General features: G+C 43.5%; 1 protein-coding gene across 2 annotated transcripts in view; it reads right to left on the bottom strand.

Moving 5' to 3' along the window:
* Pi4k2a (phosphatidylinositol 4-kinase type 2 alpha) overlaps positions 1-27,831 on the bottom strand; it is a 31,377-nt gene continuing 3,546 nt past the window's right edge. The window contains exons 2-9 of one of the 2 annotated variants that reach the window (XM_059257939.1): positions 19,867-20,067; positions 15,710-15,841; positions 15,149-15,302; positions 9,627-9,688; positions 7,592-7,691; positions 6,556-6,689; positions 6,034-6,093; positions 1-2,259 (exon numbers count right to left, since the gene is read on the bottom strand). In XM_059257939.1, coding sequence (XP_059113922.1) covers positions 2,098-2,259; positions 6,034-6,093; positions 6,556-6,689; positions 7,592-7,691; positions 9,627-9,688; positions 15,149-15,302; positions 15,710-15,841; positions 19,867-20,067 — 1,005 coding nt within the window. In that variant the 3' untranslated portion in view covers positions 1-2,097. The remainder of the gene's footprint in view (positions 2,260-6,033; positions 6,094-6,555; positions 6,690-7,591; positions 7,692-9,626; positions 9,689-15,148; positions 15,303-15,709; positions 15,842-19,866; positions 20,068-27,831) is intronic. The other variant, XM_059257948.1, reaches the window with a different exon arrangement.

Raw genomic sequence — 27,831 nt, forward strand, 5'->3', positions numbered from 1 at the left:
TCAGAACTGATTTGTTATTCATACATTTGCATTGATTTAAATACAATACATACAATTTCTACAGTGCATTAGAAGAACGGGGCGGCGCTCACCAGCCAGCTTCCACTCCTAGACATGGGGGACAGGCCTAAGGCTGGCAGAGGGCCGCTGTTCTGGAAGTACCTGACACTCTGGGCTCTTGGAACTCCCAAAGTCCACATTCAAGACAACCTGAGTACAGGCTTCAAGCGAGAGAGGCAGGGAAGGACGCCTGTACCCTTGCCCATCAGGCCTGGCACTGGCTCCCTCTTACATTGGACCCAATTTCCTCCTGATGGCAGAGCTGATCTGGAGTAGGACTGTGCACAAGAGCCTGGTAGAGCACCAAGTTCTCTCCAGGCACCTGGACTGTCTCCAGTACCCCAGTGGGGAGTCTCACCAACAGGCTGGTTGAAGATGTCTGTAAAGAATGTCACGTACCTGGACCCCTGCAGGCTCCTGTGATCAGGAGGCAGGAATTCTCCCAAACATGGTTCTGAGGCCAGAGTCTAAGTGGGCTGGATAGGATTGTCAGGATGGGGCAAACAATGGTGCCTTGGTCCACAGGGCATGCATATCCAGTGCTCAGAGATTCATGTTGGCTGAGTGGAAGCCAACAGCAAGCTGGCTCCTAGACTGGACTGGATGGGGAGCAGCCTGCTCCAGCTGATGGGAGAGCCGAGTGCCTCTGCTCTGCTCCTGGATGGTGGGAGCCAGGCAGGCAGACGAGACAAACAGCTGTGGTCCTCATTCCCTTTCTTTGGTTTTTTTCAAGCCTTCAAGACAATTTCTTTCCAAGGCTGACTGACCAATTGTAGAATGTGAGAACCCTCAGGGGTCCACATCACAGGGTATGGACACTGCTGCCTCTTAGCCACAGGTGGCCCCTTTTTACTCCCTCCTGAAGCCAATTCTTTGCTTTGGTGTAGAAAGGGTTCAAACACCTGGCAAGGGAGAAGACACATGGAAGCAGGAAGATGCATGGTGAGCTGGGCAGGCACTGGGGAACTGTTTGAAGGCCTCTCTTCGGGAAGCTGAGGAGAAAGCAGCCCAGGACAAGAAGGCAAGGAGCCCTGGGGCACTGCTGGTTAGGAGACAGAACACAGGTCCTGTTGCTTTCCATGCAGCAGTGATAACAGGAAGAACAAGGACAATGTCCTGCCACTCATGACCTGACTGACCCACAACCCCTACAAAGAGCCGCTCCAGAACACAAACTGAACTCCTTAGTTAAAAGTTGGGAAAAATAGTGAAAACAACAGAAACCAGGTAGAAAAGGATGGAGACAAAGGAAGGACCCAGGAGTGAGGCTGTGCCAGGCTCCCCATGGAACACTCCTAGCACCCAGCATGCACTGAGGCTAAGTCAATCACCTCTACATGCTACACATCCGCTTGGCAGAACAGCACTGCCAAGGCTAGCCCTCTCTCACTTCAGCTGAGTGCTAGGCAAGCAGCAGCAGAGCAGAGAACAGAAAGATTGTGTGCAGAGCCTCTGGCAGATACAGAGCAAAAGCCTGCTCACTGCCACAAGGAGCCAGTACCAGTGTGGCAAGAGGAGAATCAATTTGGCAAAAACAGAAAGGAAAGGTGTGGCTTCTGTCTGAGGGCCTCGACGGGCCTCTGACACAGCTCAGTTCATGGGGGTAAACAACAGCTAGGCATCAGAGCGTGTCTAAGCAAACTTAGGTCTACATTAAGGGCTTCTGACTCGAGTATCTAATCTGGTTTCCTACAAGCATTTAAGTTTGTTTCTTTCTGATGCAGAATATAATAGGGAACTGGGATGGAGAGGGCTGTCAGGGAGATGGGGCTTTCCCAACCTGCCACCAGATACTGGGAGGGAGTTGCTCCTCCTCAGCCACCTGCCACCTTGCCTGGATGCCAGCCTCCCCAACACTCTGAAGGGTCCAGGAGTACTCTTGTCCCTGACTGTGCTTCTCCCTGTGGGTGGGAAAGCCCTGAGGGAGGCGTCAAGCAAAGAGGAAGGGCCCTCAAAGGCTCTGCCGTGCACCAGCTTCTCTCCAGGCTTGCTTACAGCCTGTCACCTGCAGGATTAATCTTCTGCCTGCCTCTAGGGCTACCACCATGAAAAGAAAGGCTTCCGACTCTGAAAGCTCTGTGTGTAGGATTCGCTTGAAGACCGCTGATGGGAACGGGCTGTCTCAACAATCACAGGTGGCATCTGGACGAGGTGAAGGGGACTCTTATTGTCTTTTAGGGCCTGGGTCAAATTTAGGATCTGTATTGAAAAAAACAAAATGAGTGAGAGATAGGCCTACTATTCTAAGCCTGCCTCTGCAGAGAGCACCCTCTTTCAAGTCAAAATAAATACCAATGGAAACATCATGGAAGCAGAAACACAGGGCTAGAGAGGTAGCTCAGTGGCTGAGTATGTACTGTTCTTGCAGAGGACCTGAGTTCAGTTCTTAGCACCCTTGTCAGGTGGATCACAATTACCTGTAACTCCAGCTCCTCTTCTGAACTATGAAGGCACCACACTCACAGGTACAAATACAGATACAGACACATAATTTTAAATGAAAATTTAAAAATTTTAGGACTAGAGAGATGGCTCATAGTTAAAAGGCACTGGCTGCTCTTCCAGAGGACCTGGGTTCAATTTCCAGCACCCATATGGTGGCTCACAACCATCTGTTATCCCAGTACCAGTGGATCTGACACCTGCTTCCTGGCCGTTACGGGTGCCAGTCACTGAAGTGGAGTACAGATATACATACAAGCAAAACACCCATACAATAAAATTAAAATAATCCTAAAAAATTAAAAGAAAGTAGGTATATGAATGGGCAATACATGGACAGTAGATACGACCTCACTAACAATTTTTTAAAATACTGTGTTTGCCTGTAATTCCAACTTCAGAAGGGAAGAGAAGGCAAGAAGGTTGCTTGGCGGCCAGGAATCTGAGACCCAACTGGGCAACATGGTGAGACCCTGCCTTAAAACAAACAAGCAAACAAACAAGTAGAACCCCAAGTGAAAACAAATACTTTTTTGCCCTTTAAGGCCATAAAATAGAAAGTATGACCCAAGAGGTGGAAAGTTCAAATCAACAGGCTGCATGGCTGTGGAGCTGGAACGTGGAATAGTTATGTGGGTGAGCTGAAAATAAAGCCCCCTTTGATCTTGCAACCTCCCCACCTCCTTTTAAAATGTGTGTCTTCTGGGACCAAACCCAGAGCTTCACACACACCAGGCAGCTGCTCTTCAGCTAAGCCTTTCCTACGTCAGCCTTGCAAATGTTGAGAGTATCAGCATGCCTGGCCCTGTCGTTTTGAAGGGTAGGTAAATTGGCTGAGTGTGTGTGTGACTAAGCAAACTAATGATTCTGAGTCAGGAGGCCACGACACAGTCCTACCCTATGATTATTTATCCACAGCTCATCAACTGATCCAAAAAGTTTCAAAACAAGTGATACAAGGTCAGATTACTTCTCTAGGTTCCTTGCAAGTTTCTTCCCGCTGTCCTCTGCCAGAACACACTGCAGGTCTGCCCTGGGTATGCAATCCAACTGCAATGGCTATGTTCAAACCAACGCTTCCTTTGCTTTTGTCACAGCCTGCTGCCTCTTTCTGCCAACAGTTTTAAAATACAAAAGCTGTTCCAAAAACATTAAGAATACAAGGTAGAAAGATAAAATTTCACCTGCCATTCTCTCCTACCTTTTGCTACCCTAGATGATAACCCTAATTAGGAGTAATGGGAAGGCTGCTACAGTATTGGCAAGGGACTGAGAAAGGGTTGGAGAAGATGGAATGATATGGATGAGGTGCTACCTATATTATCTTAGGAAGCAAGACAGTTCCTTTATGTTGAGGCCTGTAATACCAGAGTCTACAATGTAGCTTTCAAGGTTCAAAAGATATGTCAGCCTAGGTAGGCCCTTGCTTTACTTGAGAAAGACAGAATATTGGTATTCAGACAGATTAATAAGATGGCAGCTCTTAAAACTCCTTGACTATCTAGGTGTGCAGATGAGCCAGCCCTGAGGGTATGAAAGCTGAGCACCCCCCAGTACACACATGCATACACACACACACAGTTTATGCCCCCCTACAGCAATCAGGAGAGAGGGCCCTACACCTCATCTGGGCAAAACAGCAATGTGAGTGTGTGTGGCCCAGATCTGAGGATCTGAGAGCAGGAGAACTGGCCCTGATCTTTGCTGCAAGTTGCATTGAATGGGCTGGCCAAAGCAGTGCTGGAGAGCTCACCCAGGTAGTGACAATGAGGGAAAGCTGGCGGGCTGACCAGCCCAGCTACCACCCAGAACCAGGGCTATGAGTTAGCCCATTCCAACACCCACCTTATCTATGAACTGTTGGAGCATGTGAAGGGTACAAACCTACAGACCTAAACTGCAGGATCTCCATGATACAGGACAACAACAGGATATCCAACAACAGCCCATTACTGGTGGCACAGCAGAAGCCAGAGGCCTCCAGACAGACCAATGACTCATGGCAATGAACACTTGCAAGTAAAGATGAATAGACTAAAGGGTGAACTGTGTGACTCAATGGGCCACGCTACAGCTTCCACAAGATTCTTCTTTCTCTCTCTTGTTTGTTTGCTTTATTTGGTTTTTGGTTTTTCTTTTAATTTTGTTTTGTTTTGGGGAGAGGTTACAAGGGCAGAGGGTGGATGTGAGGGGACAGAGAGATAAGTGGGATCGGAATGTATGATGTGAAATCTACAAAGAATCAATAAAAGTTTAAAAAAACAGAACAAAACATCTTGACTATCCCATTTCCAAGGAAAATGTGCTCAGCAAACCAAAGGTGCTTTCTTTGGGAGCCTTTAAATGGTGCAAAGAAGTAAACATATACTTATGGTGGAAAGACTACTACATTCTTTGAAGACTAAAATTAGTTAGGTAATTACAGCTACATGCCTGCAATCCTAGCACTTAGGAAATGGAGGCAGGAGGATCAAGAGTTCATGGTCATTCTGGACTACACAGTAACTTTAGGACCAGCCTGGGCTATATAACAACTTATTGCAGAGAAGAAAAAGATCCAAGAAGCAGACTTTTCTATTTACAAAGTCATAATTAGCTAGTATGTGTTGAGTACTTTTATGCATCAGGCATTACTCCAACTATTTCAAACAACAGATCTAATTTTTATATATATATATAAAAAACCTCATGAAGCAAGTACGTGATACAAACAGAAAAGTGGATGGAAAAAGAGGTTTGGATCTCATAGGTAGTAGATGGGAGTGCCAGGCTTCAGAGCCAGGTCCTCTGATCAGTTTGTATCCTTCACTGCTGAGCTCTCTTTAAGTAATACGTATGAAACTAATATCCTACAGTTTTGTTTTGTTTTTGAGATAGGATCTAACTACATAGCCCTGACTGCCCTGGAACTCACTATATAGAACAGGCTGGCCTCAAATTCACAGAGATCCACCTGCTTTTGCCTCCTGAGTGCTGGAATTAAGGGTGTACACCTCCATGCTCAGGCCTACAGAGTTTTGACAATGCCGAGTTTCTGTAGTTCCCTCTGAAGGTGAAGTAGAAAGGGAGAATAATACAACTTGTAACTCAAATGACAAAATTATAACCATACCAAGGATCAGCCTGCTTCCATGTGCCAGGCAGTATTTTCACTTAACTCTTACCATGAATTCTCTCATGCACTTGTCCAAAACAGACTAGGTACAGTTACTCCCCTATTTTATAAACAAGAAAATCAGTCTCTTGCCCAGCATCACAGAACCAGTGGGGTGACCTGGCTCTAGGGCCCAGTTCTTAGCCACTGAGGCATGCAGCCTTGAGCAGCTCCAGGCCAGGGTGTGCTGGTTTATTTACCAATAATGCACCCAGCAACTAGTATAGGCTAAACATTCGGCAAGTGCATCAGCAAACACTGGTTGGTATCGACACTATGGAAGAGGTAGGGGATTGCAGAGGCTACCTTTCCTCTCTCCTGAAGTTTAGGAGAGAGTCACAAATATATACGACACACACTTGATGTTCCAGGCTTACCTGGCCCCTCATGACAGCAATCTGTCTATGGAACTGGCCCCTGTCGAAACCAGGATCTCTCTGTAAGAGAAGGGCAGAGGAAGATGATGGAACCCATGTGAACGCCTCTCAGGAACCCATTTTTTTCTCCCCCACTTAAGTTTCTAAGTGTAGTTTAGTAAGTACACTGAAAGGAAGCAGTGGCTGGGAAGTACCTAGAGTATTTCCTGCCCCTTGGAACCCTGAATTTCGGATCCTCCTGCCTCCCCCTGTTGAGTGCTACACCACACAAGATCTAGGTGGTACTGGAGATGGAACCCGGGGCTTTCTGTATGCTAAGTAAGTGCCCTACAAACTGAGTTACATCATCCTAGCACTAGGGCTGCCCTTTCTTTCAATCCCTCCAAACCAGCTCCAGCTGGTATGTGGTAACCCTGCTTTTCCGGCTAACTCACGTCAGACAAGTGTGAGACAACAGCCTTTGTGGCTTGTTCAGGACTAATCAGAACAACCATGGACAATGCCTTTTCCCTCAGGGCTGACCTTGAAGAGTTCATATAGGTCCTCCTCCAAGTCCTTGATGAAGTTAGGATCTGAAATCTTTGGAAGGATCAAATCTTTAATCTCCTGAGAGAATGGGACTTTCGCCTGGGGCAGCCAGGCCCAGTAAAAAGGATCTGAAAAGAGAAAAGGCTCAAAGAAAAGCTAGTGCTGGAAAAGTCCCCTCCTGGGTCTTCTATCAGGGTTCTGTCAGAGAGAAAACAACTCTCCCCTGATACACAACAGAAAACCAACAAAACCCATTTCCAAGTGCTGCTGACCCTAAGACTGCGTGACTAGTAAGCAAAAGACTCAGGAGCCACACCCAGAGCTGCCCAATCTCAGAGCTCTTTCCCAGGTGACATATGACCTTTCCAAACAGGCCTGTCTAGATGCAACTACTTGCTGGATTTTCAGGTGATCCTAAAAATGAAGGCTGGTGCTACAAAGGGGGCTGGTGATTCCCGACTGGTATTTCTTTTCCTTTTCATAGATTCTAGGTTAAAATGGGGTATGGAGTACACCAAGGAAGACAGGACACTGACAGCAATTTATCTGCAGAGACCCAAACAAAGTAACTTATGAAAACATGAGTTTAAAAATGCAAAGTGGCTGGGCAGTGATGGCGCACGCCTTTAATCGCAGCACTGGGGAGGCAGAAGCCGGTGGATCTCTGTGAGTCTGAGGCCAGCCTGGTCTACAGAGTGAGTTCCAGGACAGCTAGAGCTGTTACACAGGGAAACCCTGTCTCAAAAAAAAAAAAAAAAAAAAAATAGAAATGAGTCATCTTTATACTGACTTATTTATTTTTCAGAAATTGGGATGGAACCCAGGGACCTTGCACACGCTATACACCCTCTCATCACCCATACACCTCCAGTGGAAAATATAAATGGTAAAAATTTAAATAGTTTATACTATGGAACAGTTGCCATATGCTGCTGGCCACTGTATACAAGGCCTAAAGGATTTCATTCATGCTTAGGCCAGTTCTACTGCAGCAATGAACCAGAGCACAGCCCATTGCTCTTAAACTTACATGCCCTCCAGGAGTCAGGATGCTTCAGTGGGAAAGCTAGCCCATTGTCTATGGCGGCCACCTTGATAACAGGCTCCTTGACCACCACCCAATCTGTTTCCTGCAGAACAAAGAGAGACTTGCTCAGGCCCTTTAAAATACAGCAAGAAGGGGGAATGGGGATGGTTTATACCTTTAATCCCAGCACTCATGAGGCGGAGGCAGGAGGATCTCTGTTAGTCCAAAGCCAGCCTGGTCTACAGAGTGAGTTCCAGGACAGCCAGGGCTACACAGAGAAACCCTGCCTCAAAAAACCAAATAAATAAAATAATAACAATACACCTCATCTCAGCCCCTCCTTGGGCTTACTTAGATCTAACCTCTACTGGTTTCCATACTGTTTTCTGGACTTGGTTTATTAGTGGCATCTTCTCCATTTACAGTCTGCTCAAGGTTCTCAGGAGCCCACCCTCGACTCCCAGAGACAGTGGTCTTACTATGTTGCTCAGGCTAGTCTACACCTCCTGAGTGCTGGTGTTACATGCGTGTACCATATACACTGCTTGAGGCTCTTGCTCATCATGGGGCATGTACAGTTATTTACCCAGGACTTGCCTGAGTCCTTAGAAGGGTAATTATAAAAACAAAGATAGGCCAGGAGGAGGTGGCGCAAGCCTTTAATCCCAGCACTCGGGAGGCAGAGCCAGGCGGGTCTCTGTGAGTTCAAGGCTGGTCTACAGAGCGAGATCCAGGACAGGCACCAAAACTACACGGAGAAACCCTGTCTCAAAAAAAATCAAAACCAAAACCAAAACAAAAAACAAAGATAGTTGTAAATCATTCTGAGGTAAAACAGTGAGAAACTTGAGAATAGAAAGAAAGAAAAATTTGTATCAGCAGCCAAGGTCTTTTAGTGTGGAACTTAGCTCAGCTATGACTACACTGGTAATGACAAAGTTCCCATTTTCTAGAGAGAAAACAGAATCAAGATGACAGATGGCTGGCTTCTACACAAGGTGTCATGCCTCGGTGATATATACAAATGAAAAGGACAAGTTGGGCGGTAGTGGCGCACGCCTTTAACCCCAGCATTTGGGAGGCAGAGGCAGGTGGATCTCTGTGAGTTCAAGGCCAGCCTGGTTTTACAGAGCAGGTTCCAGCACAGCCAGGGCTACATGGAGAAAAATCTGTCTCAAAAAAAACCAAACCAAAACAAACAAACAAAAAAGCCAAACAACAAAAAGAAAAGAAAAGGACAGGAACTGAGTTTTCCACTTTTTAACTGAGATGCCTTGGCAGGCTATGCCAGGGACATTATGTCTACTCGGTCCCATGATTTCTTCAGGCTCCACTAACACCATCACAAGAATAGGAGTTACAGTTCTAGGATCCCTGAATCAGAATTCCCTGGTGTTGAGGCTGAAGAGACGGGCTCAGAGGTTAAGAGCACTGGCCACTTTTCCAGAGAACATACGTTTGATTCCCAGCACCCACGTGTGGGCACTTAGCCATCTGTAGATCAGATGCACTCTTCTGGCCTCTGTATGCACCAGGCACGTATGTGGTACATAGACATATATGCAGGCAAAACACTCATACACAAGAAATGAATCTTAAAAGGAAAAAAAAAACTTGTGGGGAAAAAAGGCATTGAAGCAGCTTCTTCTAAACTTGTGGAGTCTGAGTCCTCTGTAAAAAAGTACCCCATGGCTTAAGAAGGTAGGAACCGCTGGGCTAACCAATATTAGGCAGTCATTTAATGTAATATTTTTCAGACCCTTACTATGCTATGGTGCAGCACGAAGCTCAAAGGAAAGAGTATACAATGTGCTCCAAAGCTACTCCTTTTCTTGATGCTATTCCAATTACTATCATGCGGCAGGATGCTCCTTAAAACACACACTGAAAAAACTATACCAAGTATTAACTTCACTTTAAACCCTTGTGTTTCTGACTCTTATGAACTTTGGTGACCTACATCTCCATTTTGTGTTTCTATTGTTTAAGGATTTCTCCTTCCCATCCTCCTCTTTGAGATACAGAGTCAACCTCTTACCCGACAGCTAGAACTATCCATTGGGCAGTCATATTTAATCAGCCAGTTGTCGTTGCCTCGGTCTGCCAACAGAAACATAAGGTTAGTAGAAATAAGCTTTCTGATTTTAGAAATGATGGATTAAGCATTTGGGAGACTTGGACCATTCCTCCAACTGAGATCAACTACAAGGTAGATAAAATATTTAAACATCCCTGGAAGGTACTGATGATTTTAACAAGATTATAAAAATCTGAGTCAAAATCCCAGTACTCAGTAAGGCAGGAGGGTCTTAAATTCAAGGTCAGCCTAGCTTATTTATCACAAGACTGTCTTGGAGAAAGGAAGGAAGGGAAGGAGTGAGAAGGAATCTAAGAGCTGGGTCCCGGAGAGAAAGAGCACCCACAGGAAGGGCCCATTCTTTGTGGCTTCTTTCCTGCTCCAGCTACCCACTGATTTGGGAAGAGGCTGCTAGAAGGCCGGGAGTGGGACAGTGTTCCTACTCATAGCCTTGTGACTCTAGAGGGTAAAAACTTGCAATCCATCTTGGAAGCCAGCCAAGCTCCTCCTCAATACCTGAGGCTAAAGTGACCCCTGGCTGCTACTGACTTAGGTGCTGGCCCTGCATAAACATCATACTCCAGACAAGATTTTACACCAGCACCCGAACCTTTCAAATAGCTTTACAGTTTCTGATACAAAGTATCTGACAACCAGACTAACCAAGTACACAGAGACAAAAATGACAAACTAAAAACAGAAATGAGAACCCTGAAACAACACAGAGCCTCCAAACAAGAGAGATAGCTTATATAGGCTTTTTAATGTCCAAGTAAAATATTTAATATCTTCCAGAAGATAAAATGTACAACCAGGAGCGGTGATATGTGCCTATGACGCCAGCACTCAGGAGGAGGTGGCAGGAAGATTAGGAGTTCAAGGTCAGCCTGGGCTAAGTAAGATTCAGTCTCAAAAACACCAAGGAAAAAAATAAGATTAAAGGCAAGACTAAAATATCAGCAGAAAACAAGAGAAAATAAAAAAAGGACCAAGTAGCAATTTGAGAACTGAAAAATCGCCACCATGGGAACCAGAACTCAAGCTACACTGGCTGCTGGAGCACATCTTTAGTCCCAGCACTTGAGACCCAGAGGGAGGTGGATCTCTTCTAGTCCCAGTCTTGTCTACATAGCAAGTTCCAGGACAGGCTACAAGGTGAGACCCTGTCTCAACAACAACAACAACAACCAACAACAACAACAACAACAAAAAGAGGAAGACAAGGAGGGTCACTCAGGAGACTGAGACAGAAAGATCATAGGTTCACACTAAACATGGAAAGGCCACCCACACATACACACACCCTAAACAAACAAACAAAAGGATCGGTCAAAATGAAAACAACTCAATGGTAAGCCTTTTTTTTTGGCCGGGGGGGGGGGGGGGGGGGGGGCGGGGACGGGGACGGGACGGGGACTCGCTCTGTAAGACCAGGCTGGCCTTGAACTCACAGAGATCTACCTGCCTCTGCCTCCTGAGTGCTGGGATTAAAGGCATGTGCCACCACCTCCCATCATTAAGCCGTATTTTTAAAAGATGAACACTCAATGAATAAAATATCCTTGCAGGTGGGCAAAGTACCCTGTAGTTGGGTATGGTGTCACAAGCCTATAATCCTGAATGAATGAGGCTTGAGACAGGAAGAGAACATTCATGGCCAGTACAGATACAGGATGTCTAAAAAGAAGGGTAGAAAAGAAAGAAATGGGGGAGGATGCAGAAAAGGAGGCCAAGGAGAGGGGAAAGTAGGATGAGGAAACGTTAATACTGGATAATTCTGCAATCTGAGGACAAGTTAATGGTTTTACTGAGTTTCATATCTACCTAGTATTTTTTCCTCCCTTTAGCAATTCTGAAACTACTTTCTATGTTGTCTAGGACTAAACAAATAAGTAAATTATTGTAATTTTTCTGGATTTACTGTATTGTAAATAACTGTAATGGGAGCCTGGTCTGTCTGTATCAGGAAAGGAATTATAAATCAAACAGAAAGAAGGCTAAAATAAGCCTGTGTCTGGATGAAAATTCTCGCAGCTGTAAACATACCCTCTTCCAGTAAGAGGAACATCAGAGAAATGGTGGATTCCAGCTGGAAACTAGAAGATGAACCCAGAACATCTTGTGCCAGAAATTAAGGAAGTGCTTATGACAGATACAATCAAAAGAGCGCAGGAGCACTGCCAAACCAGGGACAATTTGAGCATCAAATAAATAAGGACAGAAAGTGAATAAATAAATCAAAATTTATGTGGCTGGGTGGTGCACACCTTTAGTCCCAGCCCTCAAATAGAGAGGTGGACCTCTGTGAGTTTGGGGCCAGCCTGGTGTACAGAGTGCTAGGACAGCTGGGGCTACATAAAGAGACTATCTCAACACACAAACAATACGATATGATGCTTACCATCCTCCTGCTTCAGCCTTCCAAGTGCTAGGATTAAAAGGTTCTACCACTATACCCAACCCCATGGGAATTTTTTAATACTATTCTTACAGTATTTTGTCATACCATTTTATGACAAAATGAACTTTATTAAAAATTCAATCCTGAGACCTGTAGTAGCGGCACACACATTTAATCCCAGCACTCAGGAGGCAGAGGCAGGTGGATCTCTTTGAGTTCAAGGACATACAGAGGAACCCCACCCCTGGAAAAACAAAAACAAACAAACAAACAAACCTCAAACCTGAATTTTACCAAGTTTAGACCTAGCATCAATCTGAAAGAAACATGGGGAATGGAATATACTCAATCTGTCAATAGGAAGATTCTACAGAACAAGTACCCAGTTGCTTCAACAAACTGAAAATGGGAGGTTGGTGGGACTTTTTCAGAATGAACGGTACTATGGAATGCATTAACTAAATGTAGCAGGTGGGCCTTGTTTAGATCATTTTAACAGATGAACTTTTGTGAGGTGCAATGGTGCACACCTTTAGCCCCAGCACTCAGGATGAAGAGGCAGGCAGATCTCCGAGTTTGAGGCCAGTGAGATCCTATTTTAAAACAAAACAAAAACTACTTTTTTCCATGAGACAATTTGGGTACTATGACACTTGAATAGTGTTTTTTAAGACACTGTCCAGTGATTTTATTAAAAACATCACAGCACAGAAACTAAACAGAGACAAAGATTTGCCTACTATTTGTTACCTATTTGGTTTTTCAAACTAGCCCTGGCAGTCCTGGAACTCACTCTGTAGAACAAGCTGGCCTTGAACTCAAGATCTGCTTACCCCTGCCTTCCAGATGCTGGGATTAAAGACGTGCACCACCATGCCCAGCCTGTGCTGGTTTTCTAATTTCAGCATTTGCATATATCCTTGTGTTCTGGCTTCCTTTTCTTACTTTAATTATTCTTCAAAGGGATGTGCACAGAAGAGCCCAGCCCTGTTAGGCAAGGTCTAACAGACACACATGCACACACAACTCTCCTCTTCTCCTCACACTTGCTTCTCACTGTACATAAGACATTTTCCAGGATGGTCAGATCAAAGCCACAGACTGTCAATAGATTCTCAAACAACAGGTAACAACAGTCAAAGAACAGGTCCCCCTTAACCAAAAGGGTATGTTCCAAGACTCCAGTGAATGCCTGCAGCTGGAGTACCAAACCACAGAGACTGTTTTCCCCTTCCTCTCACATCCATATGCTGATAAAGTTATCTTTTCACTTAAAGGAACTACTTTACAGCTTTTCTTTGGTGTGTCCCAATTGTCAGTGTTGTATTTAGGACCTACTATTCAGCAAAATAAGGGATTCTTATGGCAACAGCTGAGGGACTAAGATCACTAAAACTGACAAGTAATTCCGAAATGCAGAAATCCTGGACAAAGGGATGATTCACATCCTGGGTGAGACAGCAAGAAACTTGAAGCTACTCAGAATGGATTTTTTTTTTTAGTTATATAAAAGTTATGCATTATTTATTTCTGGACCTTCCCATTTAATATTTTCAGACCAGTTAACCACAGGTAACAGAAACAACAGAGAGCAAAACTATGAATAAAAGAAAATTGTGGAATAAAGTTAGTAACCAAGCAATAGCAAATAGAATACTAGAAAGTTGGGCACAGGGGCTCATGCCCCAATTCCAGGAATGCAGAAATAGTGCAATGAGTTCCAGACTAGCCTGAGCTACACAGCAAGTTCCAGAACAGCCTGGGATACAAGATGTAACCTTGTCCCCCCCAAACCCCCTCAAAAGAAGGAAACATAAAATTTACAAAATTGCATAACCAATGGATGAAAGAAGAAATCACAATGGCACCTTACAGTAGTATTTAGCGATAGTTATCGCTATAAATGTTCGCACTGCAAAATGAGAAAGCTTACAAATCCACAGCTTCACTTTCTATCGTGCAGAAGTAGAAAAAGAACAAACTGAAGCGAAAGCTACCGAAAGAAGGATGAAACACTGGAGCAGAAGTACACTGAACAGGGGATCAATAAAACTTAAAGACACCGTGACACCAAAAGCTGCTCGTAAGACCACCAGTTACCCGTGATGGCACATGGTGGCACATGCTTTTAGTCACAGCACTTATGGGAGGCAGGTGCAGAGGATCTTGGTGAGACTGAGGCCAGCCTGGGCCACATAGAGACTTCCAGGACAGCCAAAGTCACATGGTCAAATCCTATCTCAAAAACCCAAAACACACAAGCAAACATCAACACAAGGGACAAACCTTTAGTTAGATGGAATAAGGAAAAAAAAGCTCAAAAATGAAAGCACAAATATTTCCAACAATTCTATAAAAATAAAAAGAATTTAACACTAAAACAATGTTATGACAAACTCAATGACCCAGATGATATGGAAAAAGTCCTAGACACACAAAACTTGATATGATTAAACCACAAAGAATCAGAAAATCTCCTAAGGAGATTGATTAGTAATCAAAAACTCCCTACTACATGTAAACTTGGTCAGGTCTGATGAATTCAAGTTCACCAGCATATTTAAAAAAAAAAAATCATTCCAGGTGCCATGGCCTACTTAATCCCAGCACTTGGCAATACAAACGCAGGTGGATCTCTGTGAGTTCAAGGCCAGCTTGGTTTACACCCTGAGTCCCAGGCCAGCCAGGGATACACAGAGAAACTCTGCTTTAACAAGCAATAAAAGAAAAGCAATGACCCAAGGCAAGAATGTTATCAAAAAGTCATAGAAAGATAATACTGCCTTATTCAATCTCTAAGAATGACTAGGAATCAAGAACGAATGCACTTTTCAGTGTTTTGGGAAAGCCAGGTAAATCCTGACTCCAGGCCTCTCTACCTCTAGTAACTTGCAGATGCTATATCTGGACAAAATGGAACCCAGAAAATTGGTCTGCCAGGCCCTCTCTAAATATGCATCCCCATTCAAACACAGGAAAACACCATCGTCACAAGGTCCTGACTCCGGTTCCTGCAGCCCTCCAGGCCCACCTCAACCTTCACAGTCTGGCACAAGGCGTGGGAGCACCCCGGGCTGCTCACCAGTGTTGCGGATGATGTAGTCCAGCACCACCAACCGCTCAAACTGTAACAGCAGCTGTCGGTTAGTGTTCTCAGGGAGAGGCTCTGCTTCAAAACGCCGTAGCCAATAGTCTGCATCTTTGTAGCCTTCCACAAAGAGCTGGAATGACCCAACCTGCAACCCAATGGAAGGAACAAAATCATTTCTTCAGAGGCCAAGTAAAAGACCCCAGGAGTAAGCCAGAGACCCACAAAGGCCCTGTGGAATTCCCATCAAAGAAAAGGAGCATTTCTTCTGCCTTTATTTCCTTCTAGGTACAGGAGAAAGGGAGTGGGAAAGATTCATCCACCCAAGCTGAAGAGGTCTATCCAAATGGTCTAGACTCTAGAGGAATAAAGTGAGGACTGTTAGGTCTATAGTTCCTGGAGAGCTATTTCTCAACCCTGAGATCTCTGACAGAAGTGAGAAAGCAAGAGCCTCAGGGCAGGCCATTCCCATGACATGACCAGTTCAAGCCTGTAGGTACCTGTTTCCCACCACAGACCGTCAACTTTGTTATGTCACACAGGGACAATCCATACCTTTGGTGGTAGCCCGATGCGGTTAAACCGCTGCCCAACTTTCGGCACTTTCTCTAGTGCAAGCCGCTTGCCCCTGGACTTTACTCGGTCAATGGCACTGTAGTTGAAGGTTTCACTGGCCAGGTATACTACCTACAGAGGAAAGAGAAAAGACATTTAGGTTAGAGTTAAGTTTAAGAAAGAAGACCACTGTGGCAGAAAACAGCTGGATGATCAGTACTACTGTTCTTCTCCCAGGGAAGAAAAAGCATTTCTCGCCAGGCGGTGGTGCACGCCTTTAATTGCAGCACTTGGGAGGCAGAGGCAGGCGGATCTCTGTGAGTTCGAGGCCAGCCTGAGCTACAGAGCGAGTTCCAGGACAGGAGCAAAGCTACACAGAGAAACCCTGTCTCAAAAAAACAAACAAACAAAAAAAGCATTTCTCAGTCTTATGGCCCAGGGTAGTCAATATAGCTAATTTTGAGTAATAGAATGTTGATAAAATATATATATATACACACATACACACACACACACACACACCACTTCTGAGCCTGGCCTCTAGAATCTTCCACAACTCTTTCAGTTCATATTTCCTTACCTGTGAAGCTGTACATGAAGGGTTCTGAGATGGCAGAGCCACACCATATAATGATATCATATCCTTTGTGATAGGAATGACTTGGACATGGGTATACATGTCTGTGATCTCAGCATTTAAGAGGCAAAGACAGGGAGTTCCACACAAGGTTGAAGCCAGCCTGGTCTACATAGTCAGTTTCTGGGCAGAATGAGCTATAGTGTGAGACCTGGTCTCAAACTCGAAAGGGGAGAAAGAAAATGAAAGGGAAAAGGGGAGGGGAGGGGAGGGGAGGAGAGGGAGAAAAAGAGAGGAGGGGAGAAAAGAGGCACAAAGAAAAGAAAAAGGGCTGGTGAGACAGCCCGGTGGGTAGGGGTTCTTGGCACCAAGTCTGACAACCTGAATCTGGTCCCCAGAACCTGTAACTGTGAAGAGAGCATGGACTCCCACAAGTTGTCCTCTGACGTCGTGTGAGCCTTGGCATATGTGCTCCCTATCATCCCAGCACTGGGGAGGCAGAGGCAGGTGGAGCTCTGTGAGTTCAAGGCCAGCCTGGTCTACAAAGCAAGTTCCAAGATAGCCAGGGCTACACAGAGAAACCCTGTCTCAAAAAACAAAAAAGAAGAAAACCTATTTTTCCAGTTTCCACTTGAAATCCCTGGCTTGTTCAAGCTCTAAAGCATCTTTTCCCTGCTATAGGTTTATTTACAACTGTTCTTCCCAGCACATCACTCTTCCCTGTATGACTAATGAAGAAACTCTCACTACCTCACAGGAACAAGAAGCAAAAGTCAGTGACTGAGAACTAGAACTTTACTCTTGAAGCACCTTCACAGAGTGGGCCCTGTTTCCATAGTGACAGATGATCTGATCAACCAGATAGAATCCTGTCACAAGAATAGGGCAGGCAGCAAAGGGAAGAGATTCCTCTTATATTCTTCTGTCTCATCTCAGCCTCGTGGAAGACAAGTGTTTTTGTGTTGTTGACTCTGATGCAGGAGGTCCTAAGAACTCATTCATGTTCCCTAATGAAGGAGCTGTAGGGGTACCTAATAATTATAACAGCTTACACAAACACCGCAAGATCCCTCATCAAGCAAACTTATCTTGGCCACAGACAGAGACCATTACGAAAAACTATAACTGATCAAAATGCAGAGAAGTGGCGCATAGTCTCAACTAATACATCTACATACATGGTAACTTTTTTTTTTTTTTTTTTTTGGTTTCTCGAGACAGGGTTTCTCTGTGTAGTTTTGGTGCCTGTCCTGTATCTCGCTCTGTAGACCAGGCTGGCCTCAAACTCACAGAGATCTGCTGCCTCTGTCTCCTGAGTGCTGGGATTAAAGGCCGTGAGCCACCACTGCCCAGCACATGGCAACTCTTACACCTGAGGCTCAGAGATCATTGTGAACAAGGGGCGGAAACACTGAAAGAGCCAGAGGAATAGAGAGCCTGCTGTGAGACTGTCTTCTAGAAATGTCAGAAGCTATGTCCATGAAGTATCACTAAAATGGCTGCCTAAACCTGAGCTGAACAAGGACACAACAAACAGACAAGCTAACATGGAAGGGGGAAAAGCACATGAGGCCTCAACCCTGGACAAAGAACTACAGGCAACTAAGGACTACTGAGAGCAGAGAAAACAGCCTTTCCCAGGCAAGAGCACCAACTGGTTATCCAAAACCAAATGGACAGCCTTGACAACATCTATTAAAATAACATCATACAGACTGAATATGGTTTTTACACACACACACACACACACACACACACACACACACACACACACAAATAATTAAAGACAAAGAGGCCATGAATTTAAAAAAGAACAAACAGGGGTATACAAGGGAAGGGAGAAATGAGAATTATGTAATTCTCAAAAAACTAAAGATATTAAAAAAAAAAACCTCACAAGATACATAGAGTATTTACATTATGCCAGGCCAGGCACTAGGCTGTGTGTTTTATATAGATAATCTTGTGTAATTTGATAGTCACTCTACTAAATAATAACTCTATCTAGCTCTAGTTTTACAGGGAGGGACACTGAACATGCACTAGGGGACTCATTGCTTTGCCCATGAGTCACACAAATAAAAAGCTAGAGGCCAATGCTATGATCTCAGCACTCAGGAAGCTGAGGCAGGAAAATCACAAGTTAAGGCCAGCCTGGGCTACATAACAAGACTCCATCTCCAGTAAGAGAAAAAGACACTGAGCAGAATTCAAACTCAAGCCTCAGACCCTTAGGCACTGCACCCTGGAAGCACCTGCAGAGCAAGCAAGGAAACGTTTGTGGCTCTGTGCTACTTGCCTAGCAAAGAGAGGAAATGATAGAACACTGAGCAGGGAATGCATAAAAGGCTTCTAGAGTGTAGGATGGGCCTAATCTAAGAGGATTTCAGGTGAGGGACCAGAGTCTGAAGCAAAAATGATCATATGAGATGTTCTTAAACTAGTATCAGTAAATTCCCTGAAGTCATATAAAATCAAATATGGATTCAAGCACTGTTTCAAATTGGAAAGGGGAATATGATCCTCTTTATCAGAATCTCAACTAACATATCACAACACATACAAGGGATGTGTAAATCCACACTATATGTGAATCTGTCTAGAACTGGTCCTTTCCTTCTCCCTCCTCTCCCTTCCCATTCTCCCTCTTCCTTCAGTCCTTGTGTTGTTGTGGATTGAACCCAGGCCTTGCACATGCTGAGTAAGTGTTCTAGCACACCCAGGCCAGGACCGCTATTCTAATATACTCAGACCAGCCCCAGGATTCCACAGCATGAAGGTAGGTGAGGGAAATTCCATGTTAGTCTTTTGCAGGGAGTTGAGACAGGTATTTGACTCTAACCCTCAGCCCAACCAAATTCTCTTTACCAAACCTTGCATAAGGCAGGCATGGTGGCAGACTCTATAGACTCAGGTACTTGGGAGGCTAAAGCAGGTAGACCACATGAAGATACTGTGTTTAAAACTCTTTTGGGCAACATGACAAGACTTGTCCCTTAAAAAGAAAGGACTGGAGACATGACTCAGTGGTTAGGAGCACTTGCTGCTCTTCCAGGAGTGGAGTTTGGTTCCTAGCACCCATAATGAGGAGACTCAGATCACGTGTAATTCCAGCTCGAGGATCCAATGCCTTCTTCTGGTCTTTGTTCGCACTTGCACACATGAAGATACACATACAGAATCATTTTTACTTAAAAAAAAAAAAAGAAAGAAAGAAAGAAACGGGAGAGAAGGAAGGAAAGAAAGAAACTGAGAAACTGTGTACTAAATCTTGATCCAAAAGTCTTTGTGAATGAGCAGTTTATAACCACTTATGACTGCCTAGGATACAAAGACCAAGGAAGCACATAAAGCACCTGTGAGATTCGTAAGATTGTATATAAAATATTATGTGTCCTTCTGAGAATAGCTTTTATCAGATGATCAAACTGTAAGCCTATTCCTACCACCTACCCCCAAAAGGCTGCTGACTATCTCATATTTAAACAAGACCTCCCTGGACCCTCTGTTCCACTAATAGAGGTCAGGGCCCAGCAAACCTTTAGCAAAGTACTAAAGCTCCCAGAAATGGGTCACTGACCTTTGTACGGGGAACAATGTTGAGTTCCAGTTTTTGGTCCACCAAGCTAGCCCCTGCCTCTGAGAGATAGCCCTGGTTGAGGACAAGGCAGTCACGGCCAAAGCAGCATGGACAGCACAACTTCTGTAGCCACTTGGTCCATTTAGGATTAAGGTGCCCGTATGGCTCTTCATTCTTGGGTTTGAAGACAGCAACAATCTTCTACATGGACAAAAGAAAAAGAGGACAGGGAAGGTGATTTAGAAGTCTGGGAGAAGCTGAGTAGCAGATCACACACTTAGCATTATGAGGCCTTTGATTCAGTGGAGACAGGCTGCTAGAAAGAGCTATGGCCAAAGACAGCAAGACTCCTCATTCTTCTTATTTCACTCCCAGGTTTCCCATCACTCTCCTCTGCTGTAACTCTGCTTCAAAGTAAATGCCTTTGTATGCTTCTAGGAGCAAAACCCAGAAGCCAGCTTGGTAATACATCTTTTGTTTTGTTTTGTTTTTGGAGACGAGAGTTTCTCTGTGTTAACAGTCCTGGCTGTCCTGGAACTTGCTTTGTAGACCAAGCTGGCCTCAAACTCACAGAGATCCACCTGCATCTGCCTCCCAAGTGCTGGGATTACAGGCATACACCATCACCATCTAGCTTGCTAATACATCTTGGGCAACAATTCCATGCTAAAACAGCATTGCTCTGTCCTCTCTAAAAGGATATAACCCACTATATATCAATAGCCTAAAATTAATCCTTTTCCCAAAAATGAAATATTACTTTATAATGGATTATATTTTATTTTAAGAATCCCTGTTCCATTTATCCCATTAATACTTTATTATAGTATGCCAGAAACTTAGTACCATCAAACTCCAACCTCCAGGGTGTGTGTAAGTGTAAATATTGTCATTTCTATCAATTACATAAAGATTAAGGGCTGGAGAGATGGCTCAGCAGTTAAGAGCGCTTGCTTTGTAACTGTGAGTATCAGAACTTAGGTCCTGGAACCCAAGTAGCAAGCTGAGCATCCCTGCAAATGCCTGTAACCTCAGCTCCAAAATGGGTGGAGACAGGAGGATTGCTGGGCTGGCTGGCTTTCAGTCTTGCAGAGAAAACAAAGAACATGAAGTATTATGGAATGAAGTTAAGAAAATTGTTATCAGTGACCCATTCCTCTATTAGACTTATTATCCCATCTCCTGGATGTTAACAAAACTTTGAAAAAAAAAGTTTAAGAAATACAATCTAATAACAAAGCAACCAAAGAGGAAACAAAAATCATAGCAGGAAAAAGAATGTGGTTAGAATTGGGGTTCTCTTAATTCTGATAGGCAAAGGCTTAAGAGAAGAGAGCCCACAATTCATTTTCTCTAGCCTACAGTAATTAATCTGTTTTCCTGGGTTTGTTTTTGTGGAGATAAGATCTTACTGCGTATCCCTGGCTGGTGTGGAACACAGCTGTGTAGACCCTCTGACCTCAAACTCAAGAGATCCACCTCCTCTACCTCTCGAGTGCTGGGGTTAAAGGTGTGTTGCACCAAGCCTTGACTCTGAATGGTTTCTTTCACAGAATCTTAGGCCCTCTGGATTTACTTATCTCATTCCATCCAGAAACCAAACTGGTAACTCAAAGTAAGAAAAGCAGATACGCTAACCAAGTAATTCATCTTATGACTCTTCTTCTTCCTCTTCTTCCCTTAATTCACAGTCAACCCAGGGTTGTTTGAGTCATGAGGCATAACTCAGGGCATAACTTCCTGAATTAGGGTAGGTCACAGCAGACAACACGTACCCATCTGCCTCCATTAATTGAGTACCAGTGAACTTACTCATCCCATCTCAATCAAGAATCAGTTAAATCTTGAAGCCAGATCCTTCAAAAACTCCTTGCAAGGATTTGAAAAAGCAAGAAAACTCTTTTTCCTTCCAAAAAAAAATCAATTTATTCTTAGGTCAAAGTCATTTATTGGCAAAAGGAAAATATAAACCATATTATAAGAGTTTTTGTAGTTACTTTTATTTAAAGACACTAGCCGGGCGGTGGTGGCGCACGCCTTTAATCCCAGCACTCGGGAGGCAGAGGCAGGCGGATCTTTGTGAGTTCGAGGCCAGCCTGGTCTCCAAAGTGAGTTCCAGGAAAGGCACAAAGCTACACAGAGAAACCCTGTCTCGAAAAACCAAAAAAAAAGACACTAGCTGGCCCGTAACTTGTTATATAGACCAGACTAGTTGAACTCACAGAAATCGGCCTGTCTCCGCCTCCACAGTGCTGGGATTAAAGGTGTGTGCTGCCACAGAATTACTTTCTTATCCAAAGTGGCTAGTAAGAAACCGTGGCATGCCAGCCTCTGTGCTCATCTGGAATCCAGTCTCTGAAACCAGAGAAGCAGCCCCAGGCTCTCAGCTGAAATCAGGGCTGATGAGGCTGCTGAAACACTCCTCAACAGTGCAGCTTGCAGCCTGCAGCCTCCAGTGGGAAGGAGATGAAGATATTCCAGACGCCAGTGAGGACTGAGAAGTACCGGGAATAAATTAAATTCTTCCACTTAAAGAAAGCAGAACTTGAAGGCCAAATTACAGACAAGTGTCATTTATGTACTGACCGGTCAGGCTCCTCAGTTTCCTCCCACTATGAGGCAGGCATTAGTTGGCTCTTCAAAGGAATTAAAAATTATGGTTATCTCCGTCACACAAGGGCTTCATTGGAGAATACTGTCTGCATGAAATAACTGAGGGAATGAAAGGGGCGGGAGAATGGAGAGCCAGAAGGACTCTGCATGGACTTTTTTTTTTTTTTGAGGCAGAGTCTTAACTATATAGCCCAGGCTGGCCTTGTTTATGATCTTCCTGCTGGATTACAGGCATGCACCACCACACCTGGATGGTTTTGTTTATTGAGAGGGAGTCTCAGCATTATTTCCCAGGCTAGCCTTGTACCCTTGGACTCCAGTGATCTTCATTCTTTCTGATGAGTAGCTGGGGCTGCAGATATTCAGAGAGAGGGAGACTAGGACTAACAACAGACCTCAGTGTAATTTAGTTCTGCTAAAATTTGATCAGGACCTAGTTTGTGTAAATATGTGGTAGTTTTCCTCAACAGACACAAAAAGTCTCTGTCCTAATTTCCAAAGCCATGTTGACAGCTATAGTGAACTATGCTACTGACAAATCAAGAATACTCTCCTCTTCCGTGAAGGACAAACTCTAAAACCACTCAAATTTAAATACCAGTATTCGCTAAGAAAAAACATGACTGATTTTCCTCACCATTCACTCTCCCTAGATAGTCAATTCATCTGTTACAGCCAGAACGTATCAGTTTTGTGCTGATTTTAAAAGCATCTTTCCTAAACAGCCACTTACTAATTTCCCTGTTTAATGAAGAATAATGTACAGATACCTTAAGTAGTAGTCTGTGAATAAAAACACAACCATACCAAGAACCAAGAAACTTCTAACTAGCTGGTGTCAGAACCTACAACCAATTACTGGAACCTAAGTTTCAGATAGCTAACCAGCAGTGGCTAGCATAAGGGTATGATAAAGAGACCCCTGAAAAGACAAAATGTCACATATCTGCAGCCCCAGCTACTCATCAGAAAGAATGAAGATCACTGGAGTCCAAGGGTACAAGGCTAGCCTGGGAAATAATGCTGAGACTCCCTCTCAATAAACAAAACCATCCAGGTGTGGTGGTGCATGCCTGTAATCCAGCAGGAAGATCATAAACAAGGCCAGCCTGGGCTATATAGTTAAGACTCTGCCTCAAAAAAAAAAAAAAAAAAGAAAAAAAAGAAAAAAAAGAAAAAAAAAAAAAAGAAAAGAAAAGAAAAAGCCGGACGGTGGTGGCATACGCCTTTTAAAAGAAAAAAGAAAAATTAAAAGGAAGTTCTTTTTCCCAAGAACTTAAAACTTTAGTTCAAATAAATCATTCATGCACAGTAATATACATAGAAGTGACCTTTAGTTAAAAGTTTTTTTTTTTTTCTTTTAAATTCAGGGGCTAGCCAGAGTGCTCAGCAGGTTAAAAAGTACTTGCCATCAAGTCTGATGACCTGAATTCAATAGCCAGAATATACGTGGTTGAAGGAGAGACCTGGCTTCACAAGTTGTCTTCTGACCTCTAATTGCATTGTGTGTAAACCTTCAAAATAAGTACGATGTAAAAAAAATACAATTGAGTGGTGGTGATGCTCACCTTTGATCCCAGCACTTTGGAGGGAGAGGCAGGCAGATCTCTGTGAATTCAAGGCCAGCCTGGTCTACAGAGTGAGATCCAGGACAGGCACCAGAGAAACCCTGTCTCAAAAAACAACTCCCCCACCCCAACCCCCGCCGCCAAAAAAAAAAAAAAAAAAAAAAAAAGAAAACAGAAAAGAAAAGAAAGAAAGAAAGAAAGAAAGAAAGAAAGGAAAAAGATGTAAAAAAAACGTTATGTTTGTTACACACAACATGGGAGGTTCTCAAACTTTTTCCTCTCAAGTGTTCCTTTGAGATAGGCATGGTAGTACAGTACTAGTATTCCCTTAAATTGTTAAAAATTGTTAAGACCCCCACCCCAAAGAGAGGGGGAGGCAGTCTTCTTAACAGTATGATCCGTGGTAGGTCAACCATACTTCAGGGCAGGCCCCACTACCAAGAGTAGCAGGCAACACAGACTAGATTAAAATAATAATTTAAAAGAACTCCAAGGGAGGTCAGGTGGAGAGGATGGACCTAGGAGGAATGGAGGTGTGTGAATATGATCAAAATACATTATATGGAATTCTCAAAGAATTAATTAAAATATTGTTTTGTAAAAGATTCTGGGGCTGGAGAGATGGCTTGGTGGTAAAGAACCCTTGCTGCTCTTGCAGAGGACCCAGGTTAATTTTCTAGCACCCAGAGAGTGGTTCACAATCACCTGTAACTCTACTTCCAGAGCACCTAGGTTGTCTTCTGACCACTGCAAACAGCAGACACACATGTGGTGCACAGACATACATGCAGGCAAAACACTCATACACATAAAATAAAATCAATCAAAAAATAAATAAGATTACCCCAAAAGCTTTCATTTTTGTGGGTAAAAGCTATACTTCCTATATTTGAAACTAAAGCTGAAATGTTAAAACTATTAATAAAAAATAAACACTACATATTAACATAACCAAAATTTTATGAAAATAACCATTTTTAAAACAGTTTTGCTAAACTATGTAATATCTGAGTTAATGGAAGCCCACTGCCTTCTCATACCTTCCTTGGTGTTCAAGGTTTCAGTATCTCACATCATGTGATCTCTTCACATCTCTGCTCTCCACACAAAGGGAAATGAGAGTAAGGGCAGACAAATAAAGCCTTACAACCATCATCCCTGAGCCCTCAAAAGACATTTTTAGTGATCCCTAGGCCATACTACTATGCACTGTGAACTATTGTACTTGTAACTTCGGCGTGAGATAGCTCCCTGTACCAGATGGCAGATAAAGCTTCAAATCTCATGACCTACATCCATACAGGGTATAGAGCAGTCATTATATCGTTCAAGTGTTTTGCTCCTTAAGATCTGGTGATGGCTATCAATCTGGTTCTTAACCAAGTAGAAGGATGTAAGAATTCTTCTGGACCGGTGTCAGAAGAGCACCTGAGGAAGTCAGTTCTATCCTACCACACCTGATTCTGGGGAATTGAACTCAGCCATCAGGCTTGGTTTTGAGTACCTTCCACTGAGTCATCTGACTGGTCCCAATTTCACATACATCAACATTTTCTCATGAAAATGACGTCTTTTGCTGTTTTTCAAATATTCACATATTGAATGCTCTTCTTCTGTACATACAAATAAGAAAACCTTTTAATCTCAGCACTCAGGAGGCAGAGGTGGGCAGTCACTATGAGTTCCAGGCCAGTCAGGTATACACAGTAGGCCCCTGCCTTAAAAAAATAAAATAGGGCTGGAGAGATGGCTCAGAGGTTAAGAGCACTGACTGCTCTTCCAGAGGACCTGAGTTCAATTCCCAGCACCCACATGGTGGCTCACAACCACCTGTAATGAGATCTGGTGCCCTCTTCTGGCCTGTAGTCATACATGATGTATACATAATAAATAAATCTTAAAAAAATAAAATAAAATAAAATAAAAACAAGCTGGAGTAGTAGTGAAGACCTTTAATCCCAGCACTCACAAGGCGGAGGCAGATGGATCTCTGAGTTAAAGGCCAGTCTGGGTCCACAAAATTTCAGGTCTGGTAAGGCTACACAGTGAGAACCTGTCTCAAAAAAAAAAACAAAAAAAATCAAATAAACACATAAAATGGTTATATATATATATATATATATATATATATATATATATATATATAATTTTAAGGTTGAAATCACTGATAGGATATAAAGTTCCTAGAATATGTGGATGGATATCCCTGTAGACACTGCAATTGGTAATTTTATGCAAAGACTAAAGAGCATTAGTTAATGAATTGCTATTCTCAGTGGTTATGAGAATGTCCTCTCAAAATCATACTACTTCTGCCTTACACAACACCATGTATCCAAGAAAGCCTAATACAGAGGTCAATAGGTATATAACTGTAAAAGAGGGCAAAGTGAAGCCAGTCATGATGGAACATGCCTGTAATCCCAGGAATTCAGGAGGTACAGGCAGGAGAATCAAGAGTACCAAAGTCATTCTTGGCTAAATAGCTAGACTGAGGTCAGCCTGGGCTACCCCAGACCCTGTTTTAAAAGAAAAACAAAAAAACAAAGGGGCAAAATGGAAAAAACTCTTGACTATGTACCTGCTAAGGGGCTTTCATGTGTGACATCTCACTTAATTCCTCTCCCTTGCCCCCCCCACTCTGGTGACAGGGTCTGGCTGGCCTGGAAGGCACTATGTAAATCAGGCTGACCTCAAATTTGCAGAGCTCCACTTGCCTCTGCCTCCTGAGGGCTGGCTGGGGTTATAGGCCTGCACCACCATGCCTGGCTCATTAATTGTCTTAAACTAGTTAGATCACATGTTCTGCAATTCCTGGGAATATGAAGATCATAAAAGAGTAAATTCTAAGGAAATACATCTGTAGTTGAATGAACATGAGATCTGAAGCACCAACAATGTAAGTGAGGAGGGGTAATGTGAGCACACATCACCATGACAACTTCTAATCTAGCATTTTCCATTTTACTGTTCCAGGTCCTTACTTAATTATCGTGTGGCAGAAACTACCACAAACTGGGAAGTGGAATGAAGGCTGTCATAGTCAAGCATCTTTCAGAATGAGATGGAATACTTGCTGCTCTTCTAGAGTGCCTGAGAACAATTTGCATCACCTACATCAGATGGCTCCCAACTGCCTGCAGCCCTAGTGCCAAGGGATCCAACACTCACTTCTGACCTCCTTGGGCACCCACATACAAATGGCATACAAACCTGCAGGCACACTCATAATTAAATAAATAAAGGTTAAAATAGACTGGGCATGGTGTTGTACACCTTTAATTCTAGCCACAACAAGGCCAGGTCAACATGGTGAGCTTCAAGCCAGCCAGGTCTACATAGTGAAATCTTGTCTCAAAACAAACAACGAAAAATTAACTTTAAAATATTAAAAAAGAATATTTCTGACTTCCCAAAATAGTTATCACACACACTACTGGTTCCTCCTATTTCCCCCTTCTGCCTGACATAAGATATCTAATTTATCGTGTAGGCAAGATAAAAACTACAACTCCCAGACACTAAGTACTACAACTATGTTCTGGACAATAGGATGTAGGCAGAAAAATCTGGTGCAACCTCTAGGACGGGTCCAAGAGGGTGGAGACACATTCTTTCTCTCCCTTCTTCCAAAGGCTAACAAGCAAGTAAGCCTGAATAGCTATCTTAGAAGATGCAGTGTAGGCCACATGCTAAGGACAGCTAAATCTGGACTTGAAGTGAGAGTCATGCTGCTTCTAGGAAGTCTATAGACTTCCTTTATATTTGAGACTAATAAACCTTT

This window comes from Peromyscus eremicus, chromosome 1, assembly GCF_949786415.1.
Source record: "Peromyscus eremicus chromosome 1, PerEre_H2_v1, whole genome shotgun sequence".
NCBI classification, from domain to species: Eukaryota; Metazoa; Chordata; class Mammalia; order Rodentia; family Cricetidae; genus Peromyscus; species Peromyscus eremicus.